The 11295-nt window shown below is 37.7% G+C and overlaps 1 protein-coding gene across 5 annotated transcripts in view; it reads left to right on the top strand.

Moving 5' to 3' along the window:
* Positions 1-11295, top strand: part of LOC112857954 (torsin-1A-interacting protein 2-like) — a 37900-nt gene that overhangs the window by 21854 nt on the left and 4751 nt on the right. For all 5 annotated transcript variants that reach the window (XM_086693704.1, XM_086693703.1, XM_086693702.1 and 2 more), the window contains exons 2-3: positions 7340-7516; positions 10262-10783. In XM_086693704.1, the coding sequence (XP_086549830.1) occupies positions 7483-7516; positions 10262-10783 (556 nt within the window). In that variant the 5' untranslated portion in view covers positions 7340-7482. The remainder of the gene's footprint in view (positions 1-7339; positions 7517-10261; positions 10784-11295) is intronic.

The raw sequence follows: 11295 nt of genomic DNA, 5'->3' as shown, positions 1-11295 counted from the left end.
TTTTAAGTATCGGCAAAATGTTTTAACCAAAGATGGTTTTAACTAATGTCTCCTTTAAATAGTAGAAAAAAATGAAATGGATATGTACTGTTGATTTTCAGACTAATACCTAGATGAGCTTGTGAAGATACGCACATTTCTTGATCTCACAGAAATTTTGATTCCTTAGGTTGCTCTTGGGGCCCAGGAATCTGCATTTATAAATAGTGCTGCAGGAGATTCTTATGCAGGTGCTGTATGGATACTTTGAGAATTACAGTGGCAGCACCTCTGTGGTGTTTAGTTATCTGGCTTTAAAAGGAAGGAAACTGAGTACTCACAATACTGCATAGTAGTGATAATTATTGTATTTTGCTAGTGACATTTAAAGAGGTTTCGTGTCAGACTAAAGGTTGCTGTTGATATTTCTGGTTATAAGTCAGTCACATTTTTCTCGAAGTACAAATATGTTCTAAAATTAATTCTCAAGACAAATGATCTAGAGGGTTATCCAACATTTTAGATTATGTGAGCCGAATTAATCTACTTCCATACTGTGGCAGAGTTGATACTGCTACTTATATATAATGGTGGCCATTTTAAAAATGACTTTTATGAGTACTTCCTGTTATTTGATGGCAGACTTAGGAGTGGAAAGTTAAAAGAAACATGCTGGGGTAGCCTGGGAAAGAAATATCTACTGAAGAGGAGGGTATCTTGGGTTGTGGGTGACTGAGTTAAGATCTCTAAGTGATAGGAGAAGGAAGCCCAGGCAGGCAGGAAGGCATAAAAGAATTGCGTGGAATCCGGAGTATGTGGCAATCCGGAGTATGCAGCATGCTACATATATCTGTAAGAGTGAGATGAGCCATATGCCCTTCCGTCTCTTCAGTCTTTGACAGCCCTTGATTCTCCATGGAATCTTAACACAACTTTAAAATTGCTTATTACAGAGGAAAAACTGGCCTTTGCAGCCAGTTGACCTGTGTTCATCTTCAAATTCTGGCACTGTTAAATGACTTTGGGCATTTTAACCTCTCTCTTCAGTTTCTTCATCTGTCAAATAGTGCAGTAATAACCTACCTCATAGTGTTCTGGGGTTGAATGTGATAATATATGCCAATCATATGGCACATAGTAAGTCTTTAGGACTAGAAAAAGTATAGGAGAACAGGTAGAACTCAGAAGTGTAGGGATAAGGATAGAGTCTAAATTTTAGAACTGGGATTAAATCCAATTGTTAGAGCTCAATCCTGAATTACCAAAAACTTCTTAAGTCCCTTCCAATGAAGGACTCCCTTGATCTTGGTACTGAGGTTGACGTTGTAGTTGAGTCCAGTGGTGTTAGGTATAAAGATTAAGAAGCCTACGGGGATGGATGCTCTCAAGGAAGTCCTTGTTACATTTTTTAGGCCCGTTTACAGTCATAATTGTGGTAGATGTAATTGCTGTGTGATTTGTTCTATCACCTGAGACTTTCCACAACACTAAAATAAGCAGTTTGAGAAAATTTGAAGGATATGTGCAGAATCACCCAGGTCATCTGTGCTAGAGTCACAATTCAGACCTAGATTTAGGGTACTTTGCAGTATGTTCACTACAAGTTTTTTTTTTTAGTGTTACGGTTAAAAGCTTGGGTCCCATTGTCAGATTGAGTTCAAATCCTGACTCTGCCTTTACTAGTTGTGTGTTCTTGGGTAAGGTTCTTAACCTCTCTGTATGTCCATTTCCTTGTCTGTAAAATAGTAATAAGACTATTAATCCATACATCATAAGACTGTTGTGAAGATTAAATGAATTAATACATGAAATGCTTTGGATGCTGCTCGGCATAAAGAAGACGCTCAATAAATGTTAGCTATATATTTTTGTTGTAGATGTTTCATATGTTGTAGCCATGGCAGAAGTATATATTACTTGAGGGCCAAGAGAACCTGATTTTTATCCCTAGAGCCTAAAATGACAGGATTCATTAAAATAAAAGTGTTTAAAGGCAGAAAAAGGTACATATACTTATTGGGCCCGGACTACCATACATTTGTCATGATGGCATTTATGTCTAAATTACCATCCTAGATTGACTGACTGATACTCTTGTATCTTGGCTGCTAGACTTCTAATTCATATTCTCTCTCCCTCCTTCTCCCCCCCCCCCCCAATTTACCACTTAGTGTTGCAGATGCCAGTGCTTCCTTGTACTTGCCTCTTCCTTCTTCCCCGGGTCTCTAGGTCTCCGTCCCCTCCCCTCACTGGTTCCCATAGAGGTTACAGGATGAATAGAGGTTGGGTGAGGTCTTGCTGCTCTCCCAGCCCTGATTTTCTTCTCAACGGCAGCTTTTTCTTGTCCTGTGTCCTTTCAACTGGTTATGACAAAGTGCATGGGAGGCTGTCGTTGAAGTATACCTCTGTAACACAAATTCATTGCTTGTGAGCTCAAAGAGTTACCATTACAGGCTCTGCCTTTTGATTTTTTTCCTCACAGAGCTGATCCATTTTATTACTCATTTAACAAAAGTATTAACTACATCGAACATATAGAAAAATCCAGAAAATAACACTCACTAGGTACTCAGATCTAAAATACGTTAACATTTTGCCACATTTGCCTCCATTGTTTTGTTTTGTTTTTTCAAGATACAGTTGACACAGTTGAGACCCATTCTTGTCCTCCTCCTATTCCTGCCCTTCCCTCAGCAGAAGCAAGCACCAAATGGAAGTTTATGTGTATCCTTTCTGTTCATGTGTTTAATTATTTTATATCTGTTTAAGCAGTGTACAGAACAATAAAAGAATTGACTGCTTTCAAAATTTTATTATTCAGTAACAGTAACATTTATACATAAATGTGATGTGCACCAATTTGTAGAGTTTCTCTTCGACACTTAATTTTGTATGTCGGAGTCTGCTGAAGTTGGTTGGTTGTTGCTGCAGTGCAAAGGTCATGCGTTACCAGACAATGAATACATACCCAGCAGTCACCATTACCATTGGTGCAATAAGATGGAACAGAAAGGATACATCTTAAAAGAACACAAGGCAGCCACCTCTGCAGAGGAAGCAGTGAGGCAAATTCGTGTCCTTGTTTATAAAAGTCCCAGGATGTGGAAATTAAGGAAGGCATCCCTCAGCCTACCATCTGGAGCATTTTCCATAAATGGAGACTAATCTGTTTAACCTGTTGCAAGCCCACATTGAGACTGTTAATGCAAATTGATACAAGTCTTGCTGCAGATTTCAGGGTCACAGGGAAGTGCAAAAAGTGGAAAAATGGATCATAACCTCCACATATGTGGGACATTGAAAAACAACATTTTACAATGGAACTTTTCAGGGATTCACTGAAAGTAAATCTTTTGTGCCACGTGAAGCACACAGGTCTTCATCAATTCCTTTTTGCCAAAGATCCATCAAATGGAAATGATGGTATAATCATGGACACAATGATGGAATGGTTTTTCCCACAGCTGCAAAATCTCCAACATCCCCATTTTCCATCAGGATGAGGCTCTGCCTCACTTCCATTATGCAGTCCAGAGTTTCTTTTTTTTTTTTTTTTTTAATTTTTTTTTTTCAACGTTTATTTATTTTTGGGACAGAGAGAGACAGAGCATGAACGGGGGAGGAGCAGAGAGAGAGGGAGACACAGAATCGGAAACAGGCTCCAGGCTCTGAGCCATCAGCCCAGAGCCCGATGCGGGGCTCGAACTCACGGACCACGAGATCGTGACCTGGCTGAAGTCGGACGCTTAACCGACTGCGCCACCCAGGCGCCCCCAGAGTTTCTTAATGTACACATTTCATGGCATGGATTGGATAATGCTCAAAAAGTTGACCTGGCTCTGGAATATTGGTCTCCAGATCTCCCACCATGTGACTTCTTGTGAGGATGTGTCAAGAACCCCTGTGTTTGTACCACTTCTTATAGCATTGAGGGAATACCATTTCAGCTATGAACAGTGTGATATGTTTGTTAGAAAGGGCCTAAATGAAATGGGCTACAGGAACGTGTGCCTTGTGACAAGAAAGGTATTTACTGAGCAGTTTTAAGATTAGAGAAATCCCTGTAATGGTTCCTTTTGCAGAGTGTTTATTGGCTGCATCCTAGTTAGCAAGTAATACATTTTTGAAAGCGTTCAGTTCTGTTTGTTGGAAACCAAATTAATTGAGGGTATCCTACATGCAATAAAATGTACAAATTTTAATTTTGATGACAAACGTTAACTACCTTAATAAAGATACGAAACACTTCACTAAACCCAGAAGCTTTCCTCATGCCCTTTTCCAGTGAGTACTCCTTCCCCCAGTAACCACTTCTATGTTTTCTGTCACTAGACTACGGTAAATAACCATTTGCCTATTTTAGGACTTCATATAAATGGAATCATTTGGCAGATACTCCTATGTGTCGGTCTTTTTTCATTCACATTTCTTAAGATATATCCATGTCGTGGCTTGTATCAGTTCATATTTATGCCATTTGTTCTTCTTTTGAATCACTCTATATAGTATAAGTTTGTTTCTTAACTTGTATGTAAAAGTTACAATACTGCACTTTTACAAATTTTTGAGATAGGTAATTCATTGGTTTAATTGCCGTATATAATGTTACATTGTAAGAATATGCCGCAGTTTTTTTTTTTTTTAATCCTCTTCCTTATTCATGGACATTTAGGTGGTCTCATTTTTTCCCTCATTTTAAACAATGCTGCCACAAATATCAGTGGGCACTTGAGGGAGAGTTTGTCTACTGCAAGTGTCTAAAAGTGCAATTGCCTGTTTGTAGAATCTGCGTGTCTTGTCTTTACCAGATAATTGCCATATTGCTCTCCAGAATTGAATAGCAGTTTACCTCATTGCCAATAGGGTTTAAAAGTCTCTGTGTATCCATATCCTCACCAACACCTGGTGTTGCCCGACTTGTTTGCCAGTCGGTACTTGTAAAATGGTATTGTATGTCATTGTTAATTTATTTTGCATTTCCTTAACCACTCTTATTGATTCATTAGACTGCTAGGTTTCCTCTTCATTTAACAGTTTGTTCACCTCTTTTCCCCATTTATTTTTTCATAGCATTATCTGTCTCTTACTGATTTGGGGGAGTCTATGTATTCTGGATATTAATCCCTTGCTGATTTTATGTGTTGGCTGGTATTTTTCTGGTCAGTGAATTTATGTTTTAACTTTGATTTTGATGATTTGTATAGAAATTAACATTTTAAAAATGTGATCACATTTGTCAGATTTTCCCTTTATGGCTTGTGTATTTTATATCTTGTTTAAGAAAACCTTGAGGTTATAAAGATATTTGGTATTTTCTTCTGAAAATTCAAAGTTTTGCTCTTTATACTTAGGTCTTTAATCTGAAATTGACTTTTGTGTCAGGTGGTATGTAGAAATCTTAACTTTTTTTCCCATTTGAGTTGTCACTTGTCCTCAAACTACTCGTTAATGCGTTCTTTCTCTTTTGTCACTTAGCCAATTTCCTTTATGTATGTATGCATGTATTTCCTGGCTCTATATTCTGTATATTCTCTTTGTCTGTTCTTGCACCAATGCCCTTATTGTTCTTATTTCCTATAGGTTTATAAGAAGTCTTGATATATCTGATAAAGATAGCCAGCCCCCCTCCTTCGGAATTACCTTAACTCTTCCTAATCCTTTACTGCTCTTTGTGAATTTTAGGGTCAGCTTGTCCATTCTGTAAGAAACAAAACAACAATCAAAAACTTGTCTTAAGATTTTGTTTTAATTTACAATGAATCCGTAGATTAGTTTGGAGAGAATTGACATTATTGATTTAGAGTCTTACTGTCTATGCACTTAATATATTTCTCTACTTAGGTCTTTTTTATGTCCTTTAATAAAGTTTTATGCTTTTCTTCCTAAAGTTTTTTTTTTTAGTACATTTTTATTGAGGTATAATTTACATAGCATAAAACTCACCCCACTCTATAAAGTTCTTGCATATATGTTGTTAGGTTTTTTTACCAGGTACCTTTTAATTTTTATTTTGAGATACCTTATAGTTATTGTGTGATAGCCTGTTTGCTTTCTAAAATTTTTGTCCTGGTGCATAGGAAAGTTTTACCCGTTGTTTTCTCGGTTTGGGCTGGCAGGAAAAAATTGTCTTAAGAAATCTGAAAAAGACTGAGGACCTTTTATTTTCTTTCATGAACTAGGATAGGAGAGAAACCCTCATTGCAGCATATGATGGTAATGTGAAAAGGAGAGCTGGAAGCCCAGTCTCAGGCGATTGAAGAAGATAAAAGGGTGACAAGGAACTCTCCAAATCTTAGACGTGTTCCTAAATGTTCACACCAGCAGAAAGGAGGCCTGCCTCTAACTCCTCCCTTCCCTTCAAGTTTATAATTGGTACCACTCTATACATTCATGGATCCATTTATTTATTCATATTATTTTTAATTAAAATAGGGAGTTCTTACTCTACACTAGGCTAATACCATACATGTGGAATTAAAATGTTATTTTGTAAAATTAAATTTTACAAAAGAGTGCTGTGAAAAAGACATAAAGTTAGTTGGGTAGCCTTGCAACTAGGCTATCAATGTAACACTTTCTAAACCTCTTTTTCACATATATTTTTATATTTAGTCCTCATAGCAGTCCTTAGTCACTTTTACAGATAAGGAAAGTATTGTTCCTGACAAAAAATGATTCAACTATAAAATGATAGAACATTTTATTATGAGTTGCCTCTGATTTTGATTCCTTTTGTATATAGTTCATAGTAACTTCTACGTGAGTCGTCTTTGAGCACTGCGCAGAAAGGCATTGTATAAAGCGATCTAAAAAGAATACTGCGAGAAAACCACTAAAAAGTCAGTGACATAACTCCCGTGTTTATTTCCTACACCTGACACCAAGGCAGCCACCTTAGTTTGTAGGTACTCCCTGTGCATTGTTACTTAATAATGATAAGTGAAAGCTTCTAATAGGCTGAGAGATTGATATGGGGCAGAAACTGAAGACGTAAAGGAAACCTGCAGTGATTAACTGAGCAGTGACTTAAATTTCTACTCTTAGAATTACTCTTCATTCCATTTTCAAAGAACTTCTCTTTAAGATTCTGGCCACTTGGCCTTTCTGATCCTTTCAACACAATGGAACATAGTAGGAGATTATGGCATCCATGCAAGGTTAATAATCTGAAACTTTTTTTTCTACTTGTAGTTAAGGATTTGGTGATCCTCACTAAAACCAGAAAACATTTCTTCTTCACCAGAAAAGTTTCGAAGAGGAGCTACTACTCAGAGTAAACAGATTGAATAAATGAAGCTGAAATCGGCATTTCTCCCATGTATGAATAAAAAGTCATTTAATTCTTTTCATTTTATTTTAGTCACTATATATGCCTTGTTTCCTGGGTCCACGGGAAGCATGAGTCTGTTGGGACTTGGGACAAGAAGAAAACAAGACATCTTCACAAGAAAAAACAGACATTAACAAAAAGTATCCCAAAGTCTGAAGAGCTAGAACACAAACATGGCCGACAGAGGACTTAGGGATCCTGCAGAGGGTAAGACTAGTCTGTACAGCAGGTTCATGCTGTAGGAATCTAGACCTGTACTAAGATCTCAGGTGACTGAAACCTGAAGTTTGGAAGTAAAGAAGTTAGCTTAGTGGATTAATTTGTTATGATGATGATTCTTTTTTATTTGCTGAAGTCTACCATAACATCAGACCTGAATTATAAGGAAGGTTCATGTTTTAGAGACTCCAGTAGTAGGAACCCATAGTGTTAGAAAAATGCATGCATCTTAGAAGGGGATGGCAGACCAGTTTTTAGAGCTGTATTCTTTTTTTTAAATCAAGAAAACAGATGTGCCATCTGTTTATTCATCCTGCTTGTATATATATGTAAGAGCTATCAAACAGGCAAATTATGAAGTAGATATTTCAGAAGAGAAGGGCATATTTACTTAGACCTTTTATTGAGGATATTTTAAAATATATAAAAGTAGAATACTATAATGAATTCCCATGCACTCAACATTTAGTTCCTTTTTTTAAGTCTATTTAAATTCCAGTTCATTTATACCAGTTAATAATTTACAGTGTAATAATTAGTTTCAGGTGTATAATATAGTTATTTCAACATCTAATTTTTTTTAATATTTTTTTACGTTTATATTAATTCAATTTTTTGTGAGAGAGATAGAGACAGAGTGCAAGCCAGAGAGGGACAGAGAGAGAGAGAGACACAGAATCCCAAGCAGGCTCCAGGTTCTGAGCTGTCAGCACAGAGCCCAAGATGGGGCTTGAACTCATCAACCTCGAGATCGTGACCTGAGCCGAAGTCGGACACTCAACCGACTGAGCCACCCAGGGCCCCCTCATCATCTAAATTTCAGTTATAACCTGTATAATGTTGATCTTGTTGCCTGCCATGGAATATTTAAATACAAATCCAAGGCATTATATCATTTAGTTTATATCTCTTAAAGATAGATTTTTTAAAGTAACTAAAATAGCATCATACCTGGAAAATATATTAATAATTGTTCCTTAATATTATCACAAATTTAATCAGTATGTACACTTCTCCAGTTGTCTCAACATCTTTTTTTTTTTTTTTTTTTTTGCCTCCTTAATCTTTTTTTTCTCCACAGCTGGTGTTTTGTTTTGTTTTTTTTCTTTTTAATGGGCCACTCTCTGTATTTGATTGATTTATCTTTTAGGTTGCTTTTTTTTTTTTTTTCTTAGGCTTTACTATAAAAAATACCACACATACATAAGAGTAGAGAGAGAGAGATGAAATGAATCCCATGTTCCCATCAAATGGCTCCATCTGCTGCGAACATATTGTTTCATCTGTAGTTTCTCACTCTCCTTTATCACCCATATTCTTGAGGCAAGTTGTTGACATCGTGTAATTTTAGCCATGAATATGTGAATACTTACCTCCAAAAGGATGCTTTAAAAAATCATCACAATATATTGTACTTAAAGGATGACCAGTAATTCCTTAGTAAAAGGAATATCTGGCATTCAAATTTTCCTGATTAACTCATAAATACTTTTTCAATAATTGTTTGCCACTAGATGCAAACAGGTCACACATTGCCTTTGATTGGTGCATTTGGTCTCTTTCATTTCTCTTAATCAGTAGGGCACCCCTCCTTTTCTTTTCTTGCCATTTATTTTTGTCTCTTGCTGTTATTAAAGTAACAGAAGTCTTTTGTCCCTTTGAATTTTCCCATCCTGGGTTTTACCAATTACGTCCTGAGGCATGATTTAATATATTCCTCTATCCCTGTATTTCATGGAAACTGGTAGGTAGCTCTAGAATCTTGATCATATATCAGTTCGTTTGTTTGGCAAGAATACTATACCTGAGGGGCGCCCCGGGTGGCTCAGTCGGTGGAGCGTCCGACTTCAGCTCAGGTCATGATCTCGCGGACTGTGAGTTCGAGCCCCGCGTAGGGCTCTGTGCTGATGGCTCAGAGCCCGGAGCCTGCTTCCGATCTGTCTCCCTCTCTCCCTGCCCCTCCCCCACTCACAGTCTGTCTGTCTCTCTCTCAAAAATAAACATGAAAAAAAAAATTAAGGGGCGCCTGGGTGGCGCAGTCGGTTAAGCGTCCGACTTCAGCCAGGTCACGATCTCGCGGTCCGTGAGTTCGAGCCTCGCGTCAGGCTCTGGGCTGATGGCTCAGAGCCTGGAGCCTGTTTCCGATTCTGTGTCTCCCTCTCTCTCTGCCCCTCCCCCATTCGTGCTCTGTCTCTCTCTGTCCCAAAAATAAATAAACATTGAAAAAAAAATTTTTTTTTTTTAAATTTAAAAAAAAAAGAATACTATACATGGTATAGTGTACTTCCTACTGCATTGAATTGGGAGGTTAATGATGTCTGGTTTTCCCTGTTTTTGTGATGTTAAAGATTGATCAGCTGGTTCAGCAGTTGTGAGTCTGGTTCATCCATTATAAAACTTCTCATAAGCCTTTTGCATAATGGTTTTAGTTGCTACTGATGATTATTGCCTAGATACATTATTTCATCAGGGAAGAGGATGTGTTTAATACACAAAAATTGGTTCTGTTATTCAAAATAGTTTTACATTAGTATTATTTGTTAGATTTATTAACACATAATAAATTTGTCTTACCTTTAGTGGAAATCAAGAGAAATAATGTTTAGGAAGAGTGCCTTGCTAACCATAAAAATCTATATACATTTTACTTATTATTCAGTTAGGGACCTTGTTAAAATACAAAAAAATAGGGATGTTATTTTCAATTAAAATTATAAATTTTTATCTCAATAGCCTCTCAAGAGGATTTGAAAAATGACCCATCAGTAAGTTCTCAGGCACAGGAGACCATAGTCACAGCAAGTACCACTGAAGAAGCTCAGACCCCAGACCCTGTCTGTGGTCTTAACAAAGTCCACCAAGAGGTAGAAAATATAGGTCCAGGAAGTGCAGACGCAGGTGACCAATCAGAAGATTCAGATGAAACAAATTATGGGAACTATCCAAAGGATCAAACAGAACATGAGAACAACCAGAGCTTTCAGGATGAAGAGCAAGGCCATCAACTCCCTGATTCAGAAAGTCCAGGTGAAAAACCCTTGGATCCAGAACTCAGCTGTTCTCCAAGTGACAAGGTGGGAAGAGATGATGTGCTCTTACGAAGCGACTCTGCAGCCCTCCCTGAGGAAGTGAGCAGCGGACCTGGAGTTGCACAGGAGCCACCTGCCATGGACCCTCAGGATGCCCCAAGCCCTGATCGTTCCCATGCAGGGCCAGAGAACCAGGGCACAGTGCGGAGGCGACTGCTGGCACCAGGTAAGGGAGCCCACTGGACTTCTGTTTCGTATTGCTCTGTCACTGAGGACACAGCATAGGTCAGGGGCCTTTTTGTCAGCTTCTCTTTCCTTCATAGGACCAAGGCCTTTGGGCCTTGCCCAAGGTCACTTAAAGACATATGACTGAACTTAGAATGAGGTTTCTCATCTCCTAGACCAGCTCACTACACTACTTACGTAGCTTCCAATACATAAACTGCATTTTTAAACAGTATTTTTATTTACTTACTGTTTGTAGTAATGTAGTAAGATTAAAAAAAGGGGGGGGGGCGGTGGGGGAAGGCCTGACTTTTTAAAACTTTACTAGCTTTTTCTTTAATTCTTAGGAGCCTATTTTTTATTTACAGTTTTTTAAAGCTTTTACTTTTGGGGGAACTAAACACTACGTAAATCAAGAGATGGATATATTTAAAAACCAGCATCAGTGGTACAGTGCCCTTAACTCAGTCATATTTTAGTTTTATAAGACTTCGAGCACATCCGTTAATTTCT

This window comes from Puma concolor, chromosome E4, assembly GCF_028749965.1.
Source record: "Puma concolor isolate L17-30 chromosome E4, mPumCon1.1.hap2, whole genome shotgun sequence".
Taxonomy (NCBI): domain Eukaryota; kingdom Metazoa; phylum Chordata; class Mammalia; order Carnivora; family Felidae; genus Puma; species Puma concolor.
This window is presented reverse-complemented; position numbering and strand designations above follow the sequence as displayed.